The following is a 23,548-nucleotide window of genomic DNA, read 5'->3' as shown; positions in this document are numbered from 1 at the left end:
TGCAGGCTTGCAGCCCACTTCTTGATCTTACAGAATTCTGTCGGTGGCCCACTCCGTTTCTGTTGCCGACCTCGAGGAGACGAAGACGAGGCCCTTCCATTCCACTCCAGTTGCAGCCTATAGGTGGTCTGTGAAAGGAGACAAAAACATGGTGGACTAATCTGCAAATGTACTCTTAAACCTCTTCCCCAACGTGATGTCCGCCGCCGAGGGAGAAACGCCGGTGGCCGATGGGGCTCCGCCGCCAGAGGCGCTCTACTCCTTCGGGACGCCGTGGCCGGAGCTCAACCAAGGCCTCTCCTACAGCGACACGTTCCGATGCGCTGGTTCCTCCTCCCTCCCTCTCGCTCTCCGTGGTTGTGGTTTGGTGCTTGTTCTGATTACCACACTTGCAAGCAGATGCGGACGCCGCCACCACCTTGATTGAGTTCTACGCCACTAACTACAAGAGCTCCGCGCCATTGCCAGGGTAAGTGCCTAACGGCCACGCTTAATTCCTGATCTCCGTGGCCAATTGATGGTTTATTTTGTTAATTTGATTAATGATGAGGTCGTGGTGCCCTCCGCAGGTGGGTCAAGAGGATTCGTAGCGGGCAGGTAGGGCATCTAGTGAAACATTAGTCATCTTCTCTATTTTGGGCTGTCTGTATCGTGCTGTACACTGAGCTGTGGTGATTCGTGTATTTTTAGAAGGGGGCATGCATTTATCAAAACTTATGCGTTGCCTTCTATTTTTCAACAAAAAACTGTAACATGCATTTTGGAAAATGAAAGAGGTTCTGACTTTTCTGGCACATTTACTTGGAAGCGAATGAAGGCTTCATTTTCTTTGCAGATAACTGTTGATGGTGAAGTTGTCACCGATCCGGATATGATTTTGAGGTAGCTTTATTTCTATTTGCATCAAGTGTTTTAATTGTTTTCTGCCTTCCAATCTTTAATTGTATTCCATTGTTTCCCTTGGTTCTATACATATGGTTGAAAAAAAGTTCATTATAATATAACAGGTACCTAATTTAACTTCGTTTTGCAGGGATGGTTGTAAGTTGGTATATCATCGTCTCCCTTGGCAGGAGCCATTTGCGCCATATTTTCTGGAAGTGCTTTACGAGGATGATGACATGGTATGCAGATAAGCTCGGTGGCATTTTCTGTAAATTGACCTAGCTTTCGCATTATAAACCCCTAGCTGGTTGACAAGGTTCAGCTTTCAAGTCCCATCTAAGTTTGCTCTATGTTTGTTTATCTGAGGACCGGAAGATATAGACTTAAGTTTTTAACTTTATTGACCTATAGATATCCATGTGCATGAACCATGAATTAGGCTTTAGATCCCTTAGCAAATACGAATATTACTGTTATTAATGTCTTTGTATAAGTTTTCCATTTTTGTTGGTGGTTCATGTTGGGTTTCATCTCTAGCTTACCCCAACTTATGGGACTACAACACTTTGCTGTTGTTGTTATCATCATTTTTTACTTATGAACACCCAACTAGCTTGAACTTGCAAATATTGTATCCATTTCAGCAAGGTTCAGTAAGGTGTGAGGTTTGTTTTTCCTATTATTGTGCATGTTTGCTAAATCAGGCAAATCAGTACTAATACATGAAGCTAGCTTCCAATTTACATAGAACTATTATCTTAGCCCAAGAATGTTTTGTCAGGTTGCCCTTAATAAGCCTTCTGGCTTGCAAGTTCTGCCTAAAGGACTCTTCCAGCAGCGCACTGTTCTAGCACAGCTTCAATTGAAAGACTGGAAGATGACATCATTCTACTCCAAGAGAAAACATGTGCAGTCACATCCAGTTCCTGTTCATCGCTTAGGAAGGGGAACATCAGGTTCGTTCCTTTATTTGCAGTTCACCTACTCAGAAACTCTGATTTACTGACACTCACTTGAGGCAGATGTAAATTTTTGTAACTTGTGTATGAACATAGGAATCTAGGAGAAAGATACAATAGTTACTGAAAAGTTAATGCTCAAACCAGCAATAAGTAATGGGACGTTCAAGTCATGGCACGATGAAGGAGAATTAGGAAGCCATGAACATGGTGCAGAGACCTCTTTTTAAGTAGCTATGATGTCTCACAGGAGCAAGGTGGAGAGAGGAGTGATAATAGCCATGGTTTACTGTGGGAATCCAAATGCGACCTGATGCAGATGCTCAGGTCACACAATCACACTGGTTCAAGAGCTGCCTGTGTCTGCCTGCATGTGTGGTGGGTGGGGGAACAAAAGCTTCCTAAGAGTGAGGTTAGGGGCAATTTCCTGAATCTGGAGGCATGAGCCTCGGTTAGATGATCTAGTATCCTTGTTTCCATGTTTCCACTATAACATGAGCTTACAGTCGATACATTACTCAGAGAAGGGCTGCATATCAAAAATGTCCCAGTGGTAACAAACTGTTTTTCAGAAATAAATGTGCCTTGCCAAAAAGATAGTTTGACCACAGGTGGCATTCAGTATAATCTCCTGGAATTTTCTTTGCTTGTTGTTTTGATTTTAATTTATAATGTCTGTTCTTGCTAGCTGATGATGACCTGCTCGTTCTGTTGCTAGGCCTCCTGCTCTGTGCCAAGACAAAGGTCGCCAAAGTTCGACTTGCATCTTATTTTGCTGAAGGAGCTATAAATGCTGGAAACAAAAGGTGTCAAAATTTCTCCTTCCTTATTTGGAAAGATTTTTTTTGCATGTATTCACATCATGCAATGGATACAGTTCTAGTGACTAAAATAATTTATAGGGATAAATCAGAATTCGGCGAGGAGCGGAAAATTTCAAAATTTTATCGAGCCTTAGTGACTGGCATACTTGATAATGATGAAGTAATATACCCCTCTCCTTATTTATTTAATACACTGTTCTGATCTCTTAGATCTTGCGTACTTGTCTATAATTTGAATGCATGATCTCTCGCAAACAAGTATGCACGCTATAATCTTTTTCCATCACACATGCAGGTTGTGGTTACCCAACCCATAGGGCTAGTTCATTATCCTGGAGTTGCAGAGGGACTTTATGCAGCATGTTCCTCAGGTGTATTACAATTTCACTTGTGTAACTTGGAATTGGTGAAGGTCCTCAAATATCGAGTGATCACAGTACTGTTCATGATGTAATTTGTATTGAGCAATGCTTGTTCATCAACTCTCCTCGTTTGATTTAGTATTTATTTTATCTGCACCCTCAATTTTCAGGAAAGCCAGCAATGAGCAACGTATGTGTTCTTGAGAGACTTGCACACCAAAATCATACACTTGTCCAGGTAGAATGTGTGGACTGTAAACAAAATACGTGTTCTCTCCTGCTCTTGCATGCTCACAAATGTGCATAGCATCATCTGCTTTTAAATTGAGAATACATATAATGTCAAGTTTTCTTTTGCTGCCTTGAGCATTTTAATCCGTGATATTTCTTCTTGATTGATTTAGGTTGAAATTCATTCAGGACGACCCCACCAAATACGGATACACCTTGCATACATTGGTCACCCTCTTGTAGGCAAGTTCCTTGCTCACTGCCATTTAAAAGTATGCCATTTCTTCAGTCATTTGATTAATGCAGTTGTCAAAGTACATGAAATCTCATCTCCCCATCCAGGCACAAAATATTTCAGCTGTCATTACATCTCATGTATATTTTTCTGTTTGTGCAAACAGATGATCCTCTGTATGGTATTGGTGGGCACCCCAAATTTGTTGAGCCAGAATCTACTGGCACAGATAGTTCTTTTGCATATGATGGGTAATTCTTTCATCTCATGTTTCCACTGAGATACCTCTTTGGATGGTTCTTGTATTTTGTTACACTGACTTTTCTTGCTTTTCTTGCTCTTATCAGAGGTTACGAGAGACCTTTACAACCTGTTCCTGGAGACTGTGGCTATCACCTACATGCACATTGGCTGGTTCTTTGCCATCCAACTACAAATAAGGTGATTAAATATATCTACCATGATCTCATCTTGGGCAGTGTTATCTACCTGACTTGCGCAGTAGGGTAGATTACAACCTCAAGAAGATATGTTGAAATTTGGATCGGATATGAATTTATTACATAGTCTGCGCTATTGTTGCCAATAAGATAATATTGCGCTGTTATGTTATACTAATAGAAGGCTGAGAAAGGTGATAATAGGATGTCAATCACAAAGACAAAAACCTGAATTTTTTATTGCTGAAGAATAATATTCCCTTGGTTTTTAAATATATGATGTTTAGGACAATCTAATTAGTTAAAAAAGAACTTTAATTAGCCTATCTAAACATCATATGTTTAAAAAAGGAGTATCTCTCTAAGAAAAAAAAGGCAAAAAGTAAGGTTTACTCCTGCTTTCAGTATTATGTCGGAGGTCGTAGAGGAGATGCTATTTAGGGTTTAGGGTAGACCTAAAAAGAAGGAATTTTAGAAAGCAATGGATATAATATTTTTCACTATAGTTCTAGCTCCTTTTTTTTCTTTTGAAAAAGAGAGAGAGAATACAGAAATTGAAAGTATCTTTTGATGTTGTTTTTACTCTGCACTTACCATGGCCGACTTTGCAGATAGTAAAAATCACCGCTCCTCTGCCGCAAATTCTACAGACTCGAGAGGAACGCCGTGCCACCGCCGAGCGAATCAGTGGTTGAACCTGTGAGCTTCATTTCTGAGAATGCTTTGCATGCATCTTATTTGAACTAAGCAATCGGCAGGTTCTCACAGGCGCTACACATCCAACGAACACCTATTATTATGGGAATATCCAAATGCTGTGTTTCGTGTACTGTATGTCCAGTATTTGGCTCTATTTTTGAATTTATTCAGTTTATTCGAATTTCAAGTTGCTAAAACAAATGCTTTTGGGGGCACAAAGTATGCATTGGTGGTTTGAAATGGAGGGGGGGGGGGGGGTGGATAAATAAGCACAGCACAATTAATGAATCGCGCAATGCAGTGTACGTTTACTACCTTATGGGAGCACGAGGCGACCTTCGCGTTATGCGTAATATTCCTGCCCAAAAGGCCAAACGCCCAAGGCCCTGTTTGTGATACCTTTTCTTAGTGGTTTTCTGAGAAGTTATATCTGCTGGCATCAGAATTTGAGAGCTGGCAACCTGGTATACTTCTAGGAGATTGTTTGAGTTCAGTGTCTAATGAGATGTACGCCCCTGAAGAAGAAATAGTTAGTTTGCTTGCTTGCTTGATAATCACTTTAAGGTAACATTTTGACTTATTTTTGACACTGCAGGATGGATATTTCATAAAGAAGTAATATGGCATTAATGTAGCCTATTACATTCCCTCCATTTCATTGAGCACCTTGGCAGGAAAAATATCCCAATTTACAGTGCACTTTGCTGGTGAATGAAATTTTGGACCTTTTTCAGCACAACTCTAGATCCGAGATCCAGGTTGGATATGTAGTTTGTAGACTTAAGGTAGTCTAAATATTCATATTTAGTACAAACTACAATTAAAATTATTTATCTAAATGCTCATGACATACCTCCAGCTCCCGATCTGGATTTCTTGGAACTACCCACTTACCTAGCTCTAAGGGATCCACAAGTTTTCTGGATCTAGAGAGACAGGACCTTAAAAGCAGCATTTTACTAACCCCTTCTATGTACTGTGACACGAGATTGTTAATCATACTAAACTTGGTACAGTGTACAAAAAAATGCTAAAACATTGCTACACAGGACGCAACATGTAATTGGCATACATCATACATGTATTCATGTTTCAACAGCATAGAATGCAACACATTGCAGTTATCTTACACATACAGATAACCACAACGAAAGATTATCTGGACGCTGGAAATGAATTCACGTATTGTTCACATGTCATTTTCTAAATGTAAGCAATTGTCAAGTCATGATCAAACTGCCATTACGAGAAACAAAATGACTGAGCAGTGATTAACATATGCCCAAGAAAAGCAAAATGCCAAGCTGTAATAGACATTTCTTCTACATGTGTCTGTGTGCAGCAACTGAAGCAAATAACATGCCGCACACATTCTTATAATCACTGTGAGCAAAATGAAATCTGGGGACACAACCTGCATTGACATAAGAAAATATGAGGACCAGTTCGGCAGATGGGGACAATTAATTTTATCACATGGATAAAGGTAGAGCCAATCAGCCAATTTGATCGGAACACTGAAAGTAGGGACTATCATGTGAAGGTCATAAAAATGCTATAAGGTAGATCAAGTTTAGACTGTGATACTCTCCCAATTCGTAAAAGGGTCTAATTTGTATATTGTAAAATCAATGTTGATAAAGTGAGGTGAAGGTTGATATGCAATGGTAGCTTTTGGAGTTGGTACGGGCCAACAATAGCTTCTCATGTATCAAGGTTAATTTCAACAATGCCAAGAATATGGAGAAAGCATGTTCATAACTATATCGGCAATAATAAAACATTCAGAATTCCCAGAGAAAGAAAGATTGCTGGACCACTAATTGTGATTTTTCGATCAATTAGAAAAAAAATATAATTGCAATTTTCAGGTTCAGCACTTCATATCTGAGCAGCATCTGCTTAACTAGCAAATCGAAATTAGATATACTGCAACTTACAAGCTCAATCAGTAGCAACTTTCTTCCTTGCTGCCCTTGCATTATCATACTCAAACTTAAGCACATCTGGAATATGAGACGTATCCTTGATGTACAGCCACCTCCCAATCGCGCTCTCCTCAATCATCGGGAAGTAATCAACAAGCATGGTGTTGATGAACCAGTACCAGATAGCACCAAAGACAAGGCCAACTACTGCTCCCGCGAAAACCTGATGAATTTATCAAATCGAAACTCCTTTCAGTTTTCAAGATGCAATATAGTCATATTTTCCCTAAAATAATAATAATAATAATAATCAAATCAAATCGCTTTTGGTAACCAATGTAAAGGACACATGTAACCAATGTAAAGGAGCATCATGTGATCCAGATTGCACTAAATGATAGCTAACAATTCTACTATGCGCCAAACTTCTACGGACAAATGGACAAAACACGCAATTGGTTTACTGAACAGACCAATGCTAAATAGATTCATACAAATGAAAGCATTATTAAACATCCACAAAAGCAAATGCCACATAGCCTTTTAACAGAAGTACAAATAAGAATTCTTTCTCAGAAAAGTGCATGTCATCAGGTACAAAAATGAACAATAACACGATAGTATTCAGAAAGACAGGGTACCAGTTCATGATCCTAACTAAACAACAAATTTACTAAAGTTGGATACTCTTAACAATACCACGATAGTATTCAGAAGGACAGGGTACCAGTTAATGATCCTAACTAAACAACGAATTTACTAAAGTTGGAAACTATTGTTTCACCTCAGTTTTACACTTTTACTTCAAAAAATTGCTAACTTTTCTGCAGCTTTCGTTGAAATTGTTTTTGTTTCCCCCTTTTAATAAGGTTAGGACAAGAACATAGTTATGGAAATTGTCATGGTCTTTTGTGACTCTTGTTGGGTTTCATCTCTAACCTACTACAACGGGGTTTGGACTAAAAGGCTTTGTTGTTGTAAGCTGCCATGGTCTCACTCATGTTAAATAACAACCAATCTTTTGCAATCTTCCGTTGCAAAACATGAAATTGTATAGCAGGAACTCCCTGCCCTCTTGGAAGAGGTTTCTTCGGAAAAAAAAACCTGAAATTGTTGTGTTGCTGATTTAGTTGCTTCTGTCCTACCTTCCACAGAAAACAGACATGCAAAGTTTCCTCATGGTAAATCTTAGCAAACTTTTCACTGGAAACCACAGTATCGATGATGTATGGAGTACATATGAAACTAATTATGCATATAAAGATGTGATATTTACTTCCAAGCATTAAAGAGCCAACCAAAATTTCAATAGAAATACATAAACATTTGGAATACTTCGCTTATCATAGGGGAATCATAGCAAGGGCACAATTCTCAGGCTTTTAGAAGCGAAACAGGAGAACCGCGAAATGATCAGTGGCACCGGCCTTAAGCGTGAAATGCACGATTTGATGGAAAATCACATATAGTCAGATCGGATCCAAAATTAAAGGACTCTCACCTGCGCGACGGTGTGATACCCTAGGTACACCCTGGACACCATGGTGAGGAAGGCTAGCGGCCACGGCACGGCGGCGATCACCCGGCGCGCGCGCGACCGGCGGAGCGAGAGCAGCGAGAGGTAGGTGGCGAAGAAGAACGTGTATTGCGAGTGGCTGGACGGCCACCCGTGGGAGTCGCAGGCCTCGAGGAGCTCGCAGTACGCCGGGCGGGACTGCGCGACGGAGTGCTTGATGAGCTCGTTGAGGGCCTGCGAGACGAGGAGCCCCGCGGCGAAGCAGAGACCCTGGAGCTCCCGGCGGAAGAGGAAGTGGGAGACGAACCCGCCGAGGCTGATGAAGACCGGGATGAGGGAGACCCACGCGAGGAAGAGGCCCAGCGGGTCGCCCGGGCGGTACCGGACGTGCGTCAGCGTGATGGCCTTCAGCGACGGCGGCACCGACGCCGCCATCTCCTGATAGTCCCCGGCCCCCGACATCGTCGCGCTCTCGCCTCCCCGGCCGGCGTCGCGAAGGATTGGAGGAGGACCTGATTTCCCGGCGGGGGTTCGGGATTGGGGTCCGGTGGTCGATTCGATCGGCGCCGGCTCCCTGCTCCGATTGGCGTGGGGGTCGCAAGGATTTGAGCCCGCCGCGTGTTGTGTTGCTGGGTGGGGGACGGAACGCGTCGTGGAGCGGGACGGACGTGCCAGAAGCGAAGGGAGACGACGCCGCGTGGGGAAGAAGGAAAATGCTAGAGCGAGCACAGAACGGATGAATCGGATGGTTCAGAAGTTCATATTGACCAAGGGATCAACAGAGAATTCAAAATTTAAGTAAGTAGTTTGCGATTATACCGTAAACTACATACTATCTTTGCTACAGTACCAAGTTTTGCCATATTTGATATACTAGATCCGTAGTTTGCATTATTGTGCTTAAGCCTGTAGTTTTTGCGTCATACTCATACATCGAAATTTATAAGTTTCGGTATAAAGACTTTTAAATTCAGTTTGTTGTTTTGTACTATTGCATCGTACACTTGACTAAAAAATAGTCGGGCTAATATTGTTTACCTTGCCCTTGATGTATGCCATGCTGGTTACATGATTGCACCAAACGATGTGAATTTATTTTCAAATGTATAGGTTAAAATTGCGTGAACTACGTTTCGAGGGGCAAGCATTTTAATGCTATGATTTATCTAGACCCCTGAAGTGCAGCTTCAACGACTATTCGTGGGGCAAGCATTTTGATGCTATGATCATCTTGAGCCTTGAAGTGTAGCTTCAACGATTATATCCAGTGGTATAATACACATGATAATATCATGGTATTATTGACATGAGTTCATAATGTTACACCCTTTTTAACTATGGGTAGAAGTCTCTCTTACCGTTCGTCTAAAAAAATGGTTATGCTCATCTGCTGACCAGGTGTTTGTTTACTAAAAGTGGGCAATCGTAATTATCTGCTGCCCAGCTTGCATTTGTTGGTGGTTCAATTGAGCATCAGCACGGTCAAGATTTCTGCTCATACCTTAGCATTAGTGCACACGATTTTAACTGGTTTGAAATACTCTTGACTCATTTTGAGATCAGTGTTATCTGCCGACCACCTCTTCTTTTACAAATTTGCAATCACCGATGCTAGCGGGAATTCGAATCTAAAATAAGTAGGGCCAAGCAAAAGGCACGAACTCCGCTGCCCGTCCTGCCACCCCTGTTCGAACTCCGCTGCTTCCCGATTTCAAATAGCTTGCTCGCTGCCCGCACGCCTCAGCCTGGCTGCGCTGCGCATCGCCTCACGCAGGCAGGTCACGGCGGCGGCGGCGGCGATGGGGTCCCAGCACGGCGGCGGCAAGGCGCGGGACAAGTTCTCCGTGTACCAGAATCCGTCCCTCACTCGCGCGCTTGACTCCCGCAGCGCCCGCCCCTCCGTCCCGGTCCTCATCGTCCTCGCGGTCTTACCGGTCGCCTCCGCCGCCTCCCTCCTCGCCCTCTCCTCCCGGTAAGCCCAAGCAGTCCTGATACCCACTCCTTCTCACTCTGCATCTAAACCCTAAACCCCATGTCATAACGATGCCTGGGTACTCGTGTCTCGGTGCTGTTCCAGGGAGGATCAGCTCGCCAAGTTCGCCGGCCGAGCGGGTATCTCTGTCCCCGTTGCTGGTAAGTTCTCCCATCTCCTACTGGGTTGGGCGGTCGGGGAAATCCGAGCATGGCTCGCGGCACCGTGCTGGCACATGAGGTGTTTGTGAAAATGCCAACGGCAAAGAATGCGTCTTTTGGTTTCATTGCACAGCAGGTGATTGTAGAAATGCCATAGTTTGCTACGCATTAATGGCTGTAGAAATCTGAAATCCACATGTTTAGATTCATTTAACAGGGTCTGGTTGTTTATAATTATAAATGATGGACTGTGAATTTTTGTTGTGCTAGTAGTGCATCTGCAAACATTAACCTGTTTTGGTCTTTCAGTTTTTGTCTTTAAGATGGTGGAGGCAGTGCTGGGTCTTGTTGCGCTTTTCACACTGCTGGCGTTCTTCAGGGCACTGATATTATACAATGGGAAGAAGACACTGGCTAAGGATGAAAAGGTTGTCTTGTCTGAACGCCAACTGGGGCTTCTTGGGTTAAAGACGGCAGGTTCTGGAGTTGGCATGGGTGAGCAAGCGAAAAGGCCTCCCAAGACGAAGCCGTCAACACCCTCGGAGCCGATTGTGCCTATCAGGAGCTCTTCGTTCAGCTACACACCATCTCGGCTTTTAGGGCAATCGAGGATTGGTTCCAGCCATTTGAGCCCTGGTGGTGAGAGACTGACCACGGCAGTGCAAATGTCACCTTCCACCCCATTGCAGAAGTCTGTCTCTTCCCCTTCAACTCCATGGTCAAGGAAAAGCTCAGGCAGCGCAAAGGGCATACAGACAGAGGCAATGTTGGATCACTTCTTGGCTAGCTTGGATGAAAATATTGACAAGATCACGGATTCAGAGACTAAAACTGCAACTCCTCCAGCAACCATTACAAGCTTTGGTGTTGCTACTCCTGTTTCACTCACGACATCAACCACCCCTTCTGGTGCTGCAAGGAGTACACCTTTGAGGCCTGTGAGAATGTCTCCTGGCTCCCATCAGAAGTACAGCACACCACCAAAAAAGGGTGAGGGTGAACTTCCACCTCCAATGTCCTTAGAGCAAACAGTGGAGGCCTTTGAGAATTTGGGTGTGTATCCTGAGATTGAGCAATGGCGAGATTGTCTCAGGCAGTGGTTCTCTTCAGTTGTGATGAATCCACTTGTACAAAAGATCAAAACAAGCCATACTCAGGTGCACATTTTTGGGACTGCTTTTGCATGGCCCTGTATCTCCACTCCATTTTCATTGCTTCTTTCCCATTTTCTATTTTCTTATTTTTGACTCTGTTGCAGGTTAAGCAAACAACAACTACTGTTGGGGCTTCAGTTACTGTTAGCCAAGTTGGAAGCGATCTGCCAAGCACAACTACACCAGGCGCCTTATCCCCTCTTGGTGGGACTAAAGATTGGCAACCGACTGTCACAGTTGATGAAGATGGCATTCTTAACCAATTGCGCTCCACACTCCTACATTCTCGAGATGCTCCAGTTGGTGAGTTCCTGATGTGGTTTCTGGTTTGACATTTTCTGCTGTGGTTTTTGCATGTTCATGTGTTTCTGTCGATATGTGTAACAATGGCTTTGTGCTGTGGGTGAAGTCGACTTACTCTTAAGTCTAGCATGGAATTTCTTTACCTGTTAGTCATTATTTTTCTCTGTGCAGCGCAAACTTTTGGCAGTCCACAACAGCCACAACAGAACCCCCTTCTTCCAGCTATTCAAGCATGTATCGATGCAATTACAGAGCATCAGAGGCTCAACACTCTGATGAAGGGAGAGTTGATAAAAGGCTTGCTGCCACAGAGCAGCGTCCGTGCTGATTACACTGTCCAGAGAGTTCAAGGTGAATGTCTCGCATTTACTTTTTTCTCAAAGTAGCTGAGTGCAGAGCCTTTAGTTGAATTAAATTTCGTGACCTGCAATAATAAGATCGAATACTTAGGGTGTTGGAATTAGTACTGACATAACTTGTATGATTCTATCTCGATGCAGAACTTGCTGAAGGAACATGTTTGAAGAACTATGATTACATGGGTCATGGAAATGGCTGTGGTAAATCAGAGAAAAAGTGGAGCAGCGAGCTACCTACTGACTCGCACCTTGTACTGTACCTGTTTGCTGCTTTCCTTGAGCATCCAAAATGGATGCTTCATGTTGATCCTACCTCCTACTCTGGTGCCCAGTCTAGCAAAAATCCCTTATTTCTGGGAGTTCTTCCACCAAAAGAGAGGTTTCCGGAAAAATATGTTGCTCTGATATCAGGTGTTCCAGCAATTATTCACCCAGGGGCTCTTATACTGGCTGTGAGCAAGAAGAGTCCTCCAGTTTTTGCTTTATACTGGGACAAGAAGATGCAATTTTCTCTTCAGGTGATCTGTTAGTGAATTTATTATTCTATAATCATGGTTGCTACTATCCTCCCTCCTTTCAGTCATGTATTTCTGCATGGATTTTTGTTAAGTTGAGGAGGTGTTTTTTTTAATAGGATGCAAACTGTAGGAAGTTAATGTAGATGAGAGAAACAAACCCGGAAGAAAGGTAGCAAATGAGTACTTTTGTATGTTTGAGGCAGGATTTGAATTAAACTTCATTTAGTTATGAACTCAAAAAATAGGGGTGGTATAGGACCTAAAAATTTAGACTAGATAATTTAAGGGTCTGGCTCATATTTTATATAATTTTGAGCTAAAAATAATTAAGGGCTGAGTTGGACTGTGAAGGGGGCATTAGTGCCATGATCCATTACCACCCCTAGTCGAAAGTGGTTGAGAATAAATAGCATATTGTCAGAGGCTCTGGCTTACCCGTCATTTGCTATGCACATGATGATTTATGAGTATGAAAACTTGAGCGGTTTATGACTTATGAGACACATCTGGCAAGTATGTGCTTGCGCTAACTAAACTGCTAAACATGAACTAAACCAAATATATTTTTTCTCTTGATAAGCTCTTCATTTCTGTTGCTACTAGGTTACCTCTGGGAACTGTTGACTCATCACCCAATTGAATTTGTTCATGCCATATTTGTACTCATTGACTATTATAAGCTTTAACACTAAACCTTTCGTGACACGTGCTGAAGCTGTACATCTGTATTTTCACTTTCAGGGAAGAACAGCTCTGTGGGATGCCATTCTACTTCTTTGCCACCAAATAAAAATTGGATATGGTGGTGTGGTTAGAGGGATCCATATTGGTTCGTCTGCCTTGAACCTCCTGTCAGTTATTGATTCAGATGCGGAAACCTGAATGTGAGGCATGGTAGGCCACATTCTGGCTTTGTCAGCAGGAGCCCTGCAAAGCTGGTTCTGTAGTCTGATGACGAGAAACTGTGACCAGCTAGTTTGCTGGTGTTAAGTTGTAATTGACACTGGCATGTGTTTGGAACTGACGTAGTATTAGTAGGTGTGATATGCCCTGGTGGAGGGGCATCTGAATGTTATGCCCAAGTTGTACCTTCAATTTCTGGCAAACCGATTTGCTTAACCCTTAACCCCGTGGACCGTGGTTCTGTGTTTTGGAATTTGAATCTCTCGTGAACTGGTACCATTTAGTAGTCATTCTCGAGCAATTACTTACTGCAGTATCACTTTGATTTGTTCATCAGTTTCATCGATTGTTTGGTTGTGGTGCTACCTTTCCAGGTTGTTTGATCGGCTGGTTAACTGTAAAATGGCATCTTATCATCAGCAAATCAAATGGGCCGATCTACCTTTACGCGGCCCAATCAGGTAAAGATTCGGACAACGCGCCCCCTTGTGGACTCGGCGTTCCCGTTCCCTCCCCTCCTCGGAGCGGGCGGTTCAAAAAATTTCAAATCCACCGACCCGAGGTCCCCAACGGCAATTCCCCATCTCCCCACTTTCGCAAGTCCATCCCCACGTCTCCGCGACGCCGCTGTTTCATCAACCCCTCCTCCCTCGATCGCTCCAACCACGCTAGCAGTCGCAGGGGCCATGGATCCCCAGCCCACCCCCTTCCCAGGTAAGCTGCAGGTCTCTCTCCGGCGTCACAGTCCCTACCTCTCTGTTCGATGCGGTGGTGAATAACTTTCGCGAGACGCGCAGGGAAGCGCCGGCCGGTTGCCGCGCCCGCGCCCGCGCCCCCGGCGCTGAAGGCGGCGGTGCCCAAGCCCAAGTCCATTGCCACGACGCGCGCGGCGAGGATGGCCAAGAGGTCGCCGACGGGAAACGCCGACGCCGCCCCGCAACCACGGTAAGGATTCGTTGCCACTCTATTGACTCTAGATTAGTTGTTGTGTGCTCTCCAGTTTGTTTAGCTGCTGAGATTAGGTTGGTTTTTGTTTCCTAGGCCGCTACGGCGCGCTTTTGGCACCACCAGGAGCAGCAATGCCTTGGTCGAGAAGCCACCTCCGCCGCTGCAGAAGGCTTCGAAGGTGTCGCCGCAGCCGCTGAAGAAGCCTTCTAAGCTATCGCCGCCGCCGTTGCCGAAGCCTTGTAAGATGTCGCCACCAGCAATGCAGAAGCCTTCTAAGCTGCCGCCTGCAGCAATACAGAAGCCTTCGAAGCTTTCGCCGCCGAATCCGGTCAGGGTGACGAAGACGTCCAGACTTGCAGCAAAGCCCCTGAAGAAAGTCGCCCCGAGTGGAGAGAAGGCGAAGACCAAGAAGAGGAGCCAGCGAGTGAGCTTCCAAGAGGCTGCTGTGGGGGCGGCGGCTTCGAGTGGAGAGAAGGCGAAAGCTTATGCTGACGACGCGGCTGGGCATACGCCAATGGTGGCTATGAGAGCCGGAGAGAAGCCAGCAAAGGTTTTGGCTGCAGAGACGCCCTTCTTTAGCGCGCAGAATTGCAGCAGTTGCACGCTTGATCAGCTTGAGTCGGCTACATACTGGCTAGCCCAGATCCGTCTGGCTGAGTCTGTTGGGAAACACTGGGTTGCTGCGGCATTCTTTCGCATTGCCTTTGAGTGCCAAGCTCAGGTAAGAGATAAACTATGTGATTCCAATTCTAGGTGCAATTCTAAGAGATGGTTGCGTACGCATGTTAAATACTACCACTTTTCTACTGTATCGTTTTATTTTTGTTGGTTTGTGCTTGTATAGCCAGTTGATAGAAGCTTGAAACCTGTGGATAATGTTATAGTTAAGTACTAATCCTGATGTCAATACTGCTCCTTTGAATAATAAGCTGCCTTTTGTGGACAGCCAATTCACAGGATCCAAAGTGAGCTCAGGAGTTACACTGTGCGCCATGAGAGTGCTGGCACTTTGACCCCTTTATTTGATGAGCTTCTCACTGCCCATGGCAGGCTAGTGAACCAACCGAAGTTTGATACTGATGGTTGTGAGAAGATGGATACACCTATAGCAATCAATGCCGTAGACAACAACATTGACACGGCCAAACTTAAAGTAGATGAGTGCCTGGAGTGTGACTCTGGTGACGATCTTGTTGATGTGGGTGCTATCATTGTTGACAAGCATGATGACGATGTCATGGGCCTAGCAAGCTTTCAGAGGAAACTGAACGAGAGTTTTGAGTTTGATGACTCTGAGGCTGTGATCGTGGGCCAGTTAGATGAAGCAAACTTTGATCTACTGAAGAACACCGAGATTGAAGTTCCTTGCAGCAATGAAATAATCCAGTCAGCATTCAGATCCTCCACTGAAAAATTAAGTCCGAGAGGATCTATAGCAGCAATGGATTCTGCTTCTGGACGCCTCTCATTGGATAACCCTTCAGATAAATTGTATCCCAGCATGGGGAGTTCATCCTCAAAGCGCTTATCTTCTGGTAGCTCTTTTGACAAGAAGTCTCCATTGTCGTCGAAGAGGCTAACATCCAGTTGCCCTTCTTATAAAAAGTCTACTTTCACTACAAACCTGTCTTCAGAGCAGATGCCATCTGGTAGCCATTATGATGCGAAGCACAATGCTATTGCTGAAGCTGGTGATCATGAGAGCAAAGTGACTCAAGACGTGGCATCGGAGTATCCTGCTTTACGTAAGTTAACATGTCCAGAACTTTTCATTTCACATTGTCATTAAAATACATTCTGATGGAGAGAGCACCTTGCAGATGATCAGCTTCAGTCCAAAGGACCTGTGGATGCTGCTGCCAGTAATGAGGTGTGTTCTGCTGCTTCTTTTTAGGGTCATAGAAAAGCTACTGTTGATGGATTCCTGGCACCAGTTTTTATTGCTGCTGGTGTTGGTATGTCTGTTTCACAATTGAGGTGTGTAACTTTTATGATACTTGAGGGTACAATTTGTTTTTTTTCACAAAAAAAAAAGAATTACTGGATCTAGATATAGCTTTAACACTGCTGTGCCCAACTGCCCATACATGCAACTTTTTTAAAAGGACCTTTTTGTAAGGATGGAAATGTATCTTTCAAAGAAAAAAAAAGTGATAAAATAAAGTGTCAATTTTATGAGCATAAGTAGCTATAACCTGACCTACAATTTTGACATCAATATGCTAGGACATCAAGCATGTCAGTAGCTGTTGTACTTATCTACTGATCTTACAAACTTCTTCTATGTTATGGGCGATGCATTTATCCCTCGACAATATAATTATAGGTTCTTTTTAAGAAATATGTGCAATTTGGGGTAGATGCTCACCAATTAATCATTATGGAATCAAAAGAGCAGCTGATACTAGTATAATGTGAATAGCATTCTCTATCAGTGTGTCAACTTGGAACTAATGTCGCATTCTTTTCAGATGCAATAGCAACTGGAGCTGGGGTCAACACTCGCTGTAACAGCAATATGGCTGCTAATAAACTTCGGAGTTACTTGTTAGAGTGATTGGTGTGGTAGGCATGCAGTGTGTGCTTGTACATGCAGTCCATTTTTAGTCTGGAGCTTGCTTTGCTTGCTTCGGTCTGGGAATAGGATCATCTGTGCGCTTGCCACCGCGTATGGTTTTCTTTAACCAGTCCAAGAACATGATGTGCATGGTGAACAAAGGTCGTCATGCTCAGATGACCTCTGTGGGGTTTCCCCCTTCCGGTTATGTTTGTATGCTTGCTTAGCATAGCACAGTTGTGGTCTCCCTCTGTTTAACTTTAATGTGGGATTTTTTTTTGAATCGGCAATGTGGGAACCATTGAAACCTTCAGGTGTGGACTTTGATGTAATATGCACGTCATTATCATTTGAAACGTGCTACAATGTATAGAACGTTGTCACTTGTCACTAAGCGCTAACTAATGACTCTTGTGGCTATTTGATCGAACCGCCTTAAGAAACTTGGAGAAGGTACATGGAGCGAATCTCTGTTCCGGAGAGATTACTTCAACTGCATCCAGTCTCGTTTTCTTAGCGTTGAAATTAATGTGCTGGGCATTACGGAGATATTCGGCATCCAATAGTGTTGGAAAAAGGTATCAATTTTCGTTAGCCAAGCTATAAATAAGAAAAAAAGCTCCGACAAGTATCATTGAGAGTGTAGCACTTGCGGTCGCCATGGCGTGACGCTATGAGAAGCATTAGAGATCTAACAAAATATTGCTAAAAAAGTCCGCCAACAGATAAAAGAACATTGCTGATTATATAATTCAGATTGTCACTCCGACTGCCATGGACCCAATCTGAACTATGTGCTCCTTGCTTGCTTCTCTTCTTCGTGCAAATTAACACCCATGAAAATATTGTTGCTCGGCATAACATTAGCAGTAGCAGGTATGCTTTCGGCTGTGTTTGGTTCTGCTTCCGTAGGCTGCTTCTGCTATGAAAAATTAGAATCAAAACCAAACACGTCGAAAGTGTAGCTGCTTTTCCCACCGCAGGCTGCTTCCACCGTTGCAAATCGCACAGCAGCCGGGCAGCTGCTTTTGCTGCGTTAGGGCGATCAGAAAAGTCACAAAAATTACCCACTGCCACTCGTTATGAAAGTACCGATTCGTTTCTTTTCTTTTCCCCTTCTCCACCTCACGCACGACCAGAAGCTCCCCCCGGCGCCGCCACTCCCCCCCGGTGCCGCCCTCCCCACGGCGGCGCCCCCCCCCCCCGGCTCCGCCCCTCCCCCCGGCGCGGCCACGCCCCGCGGCCCCGCCCCTCCCCCCGGCGCGGCCACGCCCCCCGGAGCCGCCCCTCCCCCCCGCGCGGCCCTCCCCCGGCGCAGCCCCTCCCCCCGACGCGGCCCCTCCCCCCGGCGGTCTCCTCTCATCCTCCGCCGTCGACGACTAGATCCTCGACGGATTTAGCAAGGTTCATGTCTTCTTTATCTTCCCTCTCCGTCAATTCCTGTTTCTTTTTCTCTTTGCCTCGCCGATCAGAAATGATATGCTTCCATTGATTTGACCACTAGTAAGACCACAATACTAATGAGATTGAGGTACAATATGTTATTCTCTGATAATTTGGACAAGGTTCCAGAATATGGAAACATCCTAAAAGCAGAACAAGCACAGAAGCAACACAAATGCTCGTCATCGTCTAGTGATGTTGGGTTAAAGACTTATAAAACTAAGTTTTGTATCTTAAATAGATAGTTTCAATACTGAAAATTCTCAGGTTCTGATATTTAAATGGTGCATGAAATTTTCTATTTATGTGATAGAAACAAAGACGTGATCTTTTTTTCATAAAATATATAGTAGCGTAGCATGCGCCAATATATGATTCCCAGTGTTTGTTCTTAAATTTTCCGAAAATTGTCCATGTCATCTGTTTGTCTGCTAATGCCTGGATGATGAACTCTATTTTTCTGTCTCCAAATAATGTAATGCTGAAGTGTGTTATCTTGAAACTTGTAATGCACTCCCCTATTCTTCATTGTATATCGGGTATATGCTTGCAATTTACAACAGCCTTAACATTACAAATGCTTGAGTTTTGTATATTTGTCAAGGTCAGATAATGGGACCTCCCATATGGAAGTTCTTTACTGTATGCTATTGGTAGTGACTGGTGGCCCAGTTATTGATTCCTTTGCTTGTTTACATGTGATCACAAATTCTTCTTAGATTACATAGACTATAAAATGATAACCATGTAATTATACATATAATGATAACTATGTAATTATACATATAGGTTTGGATAGAGTTATATAGTGTACCGATGAAGCTAGAAAAATAATATTTGTACCTTCTAATGCAACTATTGTTTATCTTTACTAAAGTATGGCTGAGAAGGCAGTTTGGGACAATGCAAATGTGAAGCACTTGATTGATATCTATAAGGAGGAGATTTTAGCTGGGAATAGGCCTAGAGGTTGTTTCACTAGAAATGGTTGGAAGAATGTGGAGGAAAAGTTTTTAGCAAGGTGTGGAGTGAAATTAGTAAAGACACAATTGAAGAACAAATTGGACAATTTTAAAAAAAAGATTACACACAGTTCATGGAATTGAAGAATGCTGCCACTGGTCTTGGATGGAATGAGGCAAATCAAACGGTTGATTGCTCGGACATACGGTGGAATGAACACCTTTAGGTAAGATAAGATGTTATTTCAGTATAATACAAAATGCACTCATAATATATTTGACTGAACCTTGCATTTTTTAAGAGATGCAACAACAGTGAGAGAGGTGTGAAGTGCAATCGTGTGAGATTTCGAAAACGTGGTCCAAAATACCTTGATGATTTGCATTTCTTGTTTGATAAGGTGCATGTCACTGGAGCTACCGCGTTCTGTCCAGGAGATATTTCCTCTGGTGATTCCTCAAGTGACGATGTGTTAGAGGTTGCACAAAAAAATGATGATAGTTCTGCAATCAAGCTGTCTGCTTTGAAGAAACCAAAAGCAGCCGGAAAGAAGCGCAAACAAACATGCGGAGCAGCTGAAGACAAGGAGGAGAAAAGTCTATTTTTTAGAATGTATAAGAACACGTGCCTGAAAATTGATGGTGTAGCTAACAAGATCAGCTCAAGTGTTGAAGCATCATCAGCTCCTCCATCCAGCCTTGTCTCTACTATTGCAGATGTTATGAAGTTGGTCAAGGAGTATGGTGTGCAAGAAAAAACTTCTATGATGCACACAACTGCGTTGTTGATCATGAAGCCGGAATTTAGGCAAATCCTTTTCTTACTTGAAACGAATGAAGGCAGATATGATTTTATTGAGAGAGAGCACGAGAAGGAGATGAAGAAGGCTGCATGAAGGCATCTGAACTATTATTTTCTTTTAATAATTATGTTGTGAGCTATTCTTTGCTTTGAACCATTAGTTGATTTGAACCATCAGGTTCTGTACCACTATTTGCTTTAAACCACTATTTTCTTTAAACCATCAATATCATATGTAACAATATATGTCTTCTGTTTAGATGGATGTAAGCATGGAAGACTTAGCAAAAAAAAGAGCAGCAGTCTCTACCATCTGTATCTCAACTATCTGAACTATCACATCATGCTGCAGTTCTTGGAAATTTGGGCAGTCTGTACCATGAGCAATATTTGCACAAAGGTGAATACAGAGATAAAAATGCTCCAGAAACTGGATATCAATAGGTTATGAGGTGCTTCAATCGTCCAAGATATTTTTATAAGATATTTCGGATGAGCCCTGATGTTTTTATGGCACTTCATGATTTATTGGTCTCTTCATATGATCTGAAATCCACACATAATGTTACATTAATAGAGTCATTGGCAATGTTTCTATGGATTGTTGGAGGTCCCCAATCATTTTCACAAGCTGAGAACAAGTTTGTACAATCAACATAGACCGTACATATGAAGTTTAATGAGGTTCTCAAATGTTTGTGTAAGTTGGGAAAAGAAAATATCAAACCTAAGGATCCAACATTTAGCACTGAACATGAAAAGCTTAGAGAAGATCGTTTTTGGTCTCATTTCAAAGGTGCTAGTGGTGCTATAGATGTCCAGGTCGTAGTTCCTAATGATGAGGTGGTTAACCACATATGTCGATATGGATATACATCACAGAACATACTTGCAATATATGACTTTAATATGAGATTCACATTTGCGATTGCGGGATGGCCGGGTTCAGTACATGACACAAGAATCCTTAATCATGTATTGTCAAATTTTAGTTCCTTTCCTGTCCCACCAAAAGGTACAAATATGAGAAAATTTTCTTCTATAGATAACACTTTCTATATTAATACTAATTATATTTTTTTACAGATAAGTATTATCTTGTGGACTCTGGCTATCCCAACAAAATTGGATATCTTGCTCCTTTCAAGGGGAGCACATACCATCTACCGGAATTTCATCATCGTCATGATCGTCCACCGCAAGGAAAGTACGAGATATTCAACTACTTGCACTCGTCCCTTCGTAATGTAATTGAGCGATCATTTGGAGTTCTAAAGCAAAAATGACGTATATTAAAAGCTATGCCACATTTCTCAACTCGAAAACAAGCAAAAATTATCATAGCTTGTATTGCATTGCACAATTTCATTCGTGATAGCCATTTAAGCGATAAAGAGTTTGATAGATGTGATGCAAATGAGGAGTACATGCCTCGAGCGGCACATGCAACAACAGCAGCAGCAGCAGCACAACAAGGTGATGAGGTAGAGGGACATAACGAGGTAACCATGAACAGTATCTGTGAGATGATAGCTAATGGTTTGGTTAGTCAATAAGTAGCATAGAGGTATGTCTCATGTTTTAGTTATTTTATTTGAACTTCAAATTAGTCACTGACTTGAACAATCTATGTACTGCGATTATTTTAAGTATAAATATAGTATATCAGGTATTACAGCAGCTTTCTCAAAGCAGCGTGAACCAAACGACTTCCAGCTTTTTCTCACAGCTATCAGCTCACAATTATACAGCAGACAGTTCACAGCAGCTTTTTCACGGCTCACAGCTAAACCAAAGACACCCTTCGTCTTGTCATGCATGCTCGACAACGAAAGAAAATGCACCGAGCTGTACAGAAGTTCTATATGGAGCCACAGAAGAATCTTCAGCAGAAGACTCTGAAGAGACTGCGGTCCAAGGTAGGTCCGTAGGTGGTTTAAACTGCGGGACGGCGAGCACGAAGGACCAAATAGACTGCAGCCCCCGCCCGCCCCGCGCGCGCATGCAACGCGCCCACGCGTGGCCGTGCGCCGGGGTCGGGCGTGCAGTGCGCGCCTGGCACGCTCCGCGACACACCCGCGCGCGGGCGCCGGGCCAGCGTGTCGCGGCGCGGCGCGTGCTCGGGTGCCGGCTCGCGTCCGGGCGCCTGCCCAATCCGCTCGTTTCCTGGCGCGCACGCGCGAGCGGGAGAGCCCGGCAGCCGTGGACGTGCGGCCGAAGTTACGGGCGCATCCGGCCACGTCGCGTCACGGCCGGCCGTACGCCAGCCTAGCACAGGAGGAGCCCGGCCGGGGCCGAGACGAGCGCAGGCGAGCCCCCTCTTGCACACGAAGAACACGAGGGAGAGCGTGGGCTCGTGGCAGCGCCGCATCTCGTACGGGGAATGTCGCCATGTGAAGACAAAGGGAGCTAGCTAGCTTATCAGGCACGTGTGCGGGTGCATGGCCTCGAAGGCGTCGCCGGCACGACGGCGGATCGGAGGAGCCGGGCGGCACGCGGAGCAGGTAGATGGCGGATCGCGGGCGAAAACGACTGACAGCGACGGACCGGCCGGGAGGCATCCAGCTCGATGCGTTGCGTTTCTTCCGTCGCCAACCAAATCATCAGCTTTTGACTAACGGCCAGACGTCTCGTTCACTGCTCTTTTGTCTAACCGTCCAGCGGTTCTGATTGGCGCGTCAAATTCGCTACCAGGGTTACAGATGTTACCGCTGTTTTTTCCCTTTTGCTAAACAGAATTACTACCAGCTAGCTTTTTGTGGAGTTTTTTTTTCCAATGAAAGGAGCTTCTGCCGTGTCGAGCGAAGAAAGAAATAAAAAACTCGCTGAGGTTGAACTTCAGAAAAGAAAAATACCACCCTCGGTTGTACTTGCACCTACAAAACTCGTGCCACATCCCCACTTGCAACAGAATTGTTTCGTAAATACTACTACCAATGAACTACAAGAATGGAGCAGCCTACAGCCATATACTAGTAGTCTAGCACTACTTCAGAGTCAAACAATGCTCCATGTATCTAATCCCTTCCAGAGCAGTCGTCTCCCAGCTTGGAACACTCGCATCGCTTCTCCCGATTATTTAAGCCTGTCAGCGACTTGACGCGGCCACAGAATGAGCCCATCTAATAGTCTAGCCAATGGCACGTCACTGACGCGGGCGAAAAAAATAGTTTGATAACCCCCACGTCTCCTCCGGCGGCCGCGAGGGCCAAACGGCCAACCGCCCAACCGCTTGCGCAGGCAGCTAGCAGGGCAAGCGCGCCCGCGCAAGGCAACGCTTGTTACTAATAATAATATTCGGGTTAGCAAACAAACAACCGGAGGTCGGAGGCGGCCACCAGGCACCAGCACGCGAACGGCGCAGGCGCAACCCATCCAACACGCCGT

The 23,548-nt window shown here is 44.1% G+C and overlaps 4 protein-coding genes across 8 annotated transcripts; 3 read left to right on the top strand and 1 right to left on the bottom strand.

Annotated features, from left to right (window-relative positions):
• Window positions 1-129: 129 nt before the first annotated feature.
• LOC112874022 (RNA pseudouridine synthase 5) lies at window positions 130-5,544 on the top strand. Of its 5 annotated transcripts, none has more exons than XR_003224866.1 (15): window positions 130-326; window positions 400-469; window positions 570-597; window positions 809-882; window positions 1,034-1,124; window positions 1,667-1,841; window positions 2,563-2,650; window positions 2,747-2,828; window positions 2,964-3,039; window positions 3,201-3,268; window positions 3,435-3,533; window positions 3,663-3,747; window positions 3,844-3,937; window positions 4,548-4,635; window positions 5,231-5,544. XR_003224866.1 is itself a non-coding variant. In XM_025937163.1 (15 exons), the coding sequence occupies exons 1-14, from the start codon at window positions 197-199 to the stop codon at window positions 4,629-4,631; spliced, it is 1,215 nt and encodes a 404-aa protein (XP_025792948.1). In that variant the 5' UTR covers window positions 135-196; the 3' UTR covers window positions 4,632-4,635; window positions 5,231-5,544. The 5 variants fall into 5 exon arrangements, 4 of the variants coding, with proteins under 4 accessions (XP_025792951.1, XP_025792948.1, XP_025792949.1 ...); XM_025937163.1 differs by having other exon boundaries at window positions 135-326; window positions 3,435-3,504; XM_025937164.1 differs by lacking the exon at window positions 5,231-5,544 and adding an exon at window positions 4,937-5,213 and having other exon boundaries at window positions 135-326; window positions 3,435-3,504.
• A 151-nt stretch (window positions 5,545-5,695) lies between these two features.
• Window positions 5,696-8,823, bottom strand: LOC112874023 (lipid phosphate phosphatase gamma). The gene is made up of 3 exons (XM_025937167.1): window positions 8,065-8,823; window positions 6,576-6,786; window positions 5,696-6,049 (listed from the first exon to the last, which is right to left on the bottom strand). Exons 1-2 carry the CDS (start codon window positions 8,539-8,541, stop codon window positions 6,580-6,582), a joined length of 684 nt encoding a protein of 227 aa, XP_025792952.1. The 5' UTR covers window positions 8,542-8,823; the 3' UTR covers window positions 5,696-6,049; window positions 6,576-6,579.
• Window positions 8,824-9,669: 846 nt separating this feature from the next.
• Window positions 9,670-13,739, top strand: LOC112874021 (transmembrane protein 209). The gene is made up of 7 exons (XM_025937162.1): window positions 9,670-10,051; window positions 10,157-10,212; window positions 10,522-11,369; window positions 11,471-11,669; window positions 11,841-12,020; window positions 12,170-12,546; window positions 13,288-13,739. Exons 1-7 carry the CDS (start codon window positions 9,879-9,881, stop codon window positions 13,426-13,428), a joined length of 1,974 nt encoding a protein of 657 aa, XP_025792947.1. The 5' UTR covers window positions 9,670-9,878; the 3' UTR covers window positions 13,429-13,739.
• A 299-nt stretch (window positions 13,740-14,038) lies between these two features.
• LOC112876832 lies at window positions 14,039-17,355 on the top strand. The gene is made up of 6 exons (XM_025941014.1): window positions 14,039-14,163; window positions 14,247-14,394; window positions 14,491-15,118; window positions 15,344-16,142; window positions 16,218-16,267; window positions 16,869-17,355. The coding sequence occupies exons 1-6, from the start codon at window positions 14,136-14,138 to the stop codon at window positions 16,875-16,877; spliced, it is 1,662 nt and encodes a 553-aa protein (XP_025796799.1). The 5' UTR covers window positions 14,039-14,135; the 3' UTR covers window positions 16,878-17,355.
• The last annotated feature ends 6,193 nt before the right edge of the window (window positions 17,356-23,548 follow it).

This window comes from Panicum hallii, chromosome 9 (assembly GCF_002211085.1).
Source record: "Panicum hallii strain FIL2 chromosome 9, PHallii_v3.1, whole genome shotgun sequence".
Lineage (NCBI taxonomy): Eukaryota > Viridiplantae > Streptophyta > Magnoliopsida > Poales > Poaceae > Panicum > Panicum hallii.
This window is presented reverse-complemented; position numbering and strand designations above follow the sequence as displayed.

Excerpts from the sequence above, each read along its gene's own strand:
- LOC112874022 (XM_025937163.1), top strand. The coding sequence starts at position 197 with ATGTCCGCCGCCGAGGGAGAAACGCCGGTGGCCGATGGGGCTCCGCCG. Across the intron at positions 2,651-2,746 it reads ATAAATGCTGGAAACAAAAG|GGATAAATCAGAATTCGGCG; the intron begins GTGTCAAAATTT and ends AATAATTTATAG. Across the intron at positions 3,938-4,547 it reads GCCATCCAACTACAAATAAG|ATAGTAAAAATCACCGCTCC; the intron begins GTGATTAAATAT and ends CCGACTTTGCAG.
- LOC112874023 (XM_025937167.1), bottom strand. The coding sequence starts at position 8,541 with ATGTCGGGGGCCGGGGACTATCAGGAGATGGCGGCGTCGGTGCCGCCG. Across the intron at positions 6,787-8,064 it reads GGTATCACACCGTCGCGCAG|GTTTTCGCGGGAGCAGTAGT; the intron begins GTGAGAGTCCTT and ends TAAATTCATCAG.
- LOC112874021 (XM_025937162.1), top strand. The coding sequence starts at position 9,879 with ATGGGGTCCCAGCACGGCGGCGGCAAGGCGCGGGACAAGTTCTCCGTG. Across the intron at positions 10,052-10,156 it reads CTCCTCGCCCTCTCCTCCCG|GGAGGATCAGCTCGCCAAGT; the intron begins GTAAGCCCAAGC and ends GTGCTGTTCCAG. Across the intron at positions 12,547-13,287 it reads AGATGCAATTTTCTCTTCAG|GGAAGAACAGCTCTGTGGGA; the intron begins GTGATCTGTTAG and ends TTTCACTTTCAG.
- LOC112876832 (XM_025941014.1), top strand. The coding sequence starts at position 14,136 with ATGGATCCCCAGCCCACCCCCTTCCCAG. Across the intron at positions 14,395-14,490 it reads GACGCCGCCCCGCAACCACG|GCCGCTACGGCGCGCTTTTG; the intron begins GTAAGGATTCGT and ends TTTGTTTCCTAG. Across the intron at positions 15,119-15,343 it reads CCTTTGAGTGCCAAGCTCAG|CCAATTCACAGGATCCAAAG; the intron begins GTAAGAGATAAA and ends TTTTGTGGACAG.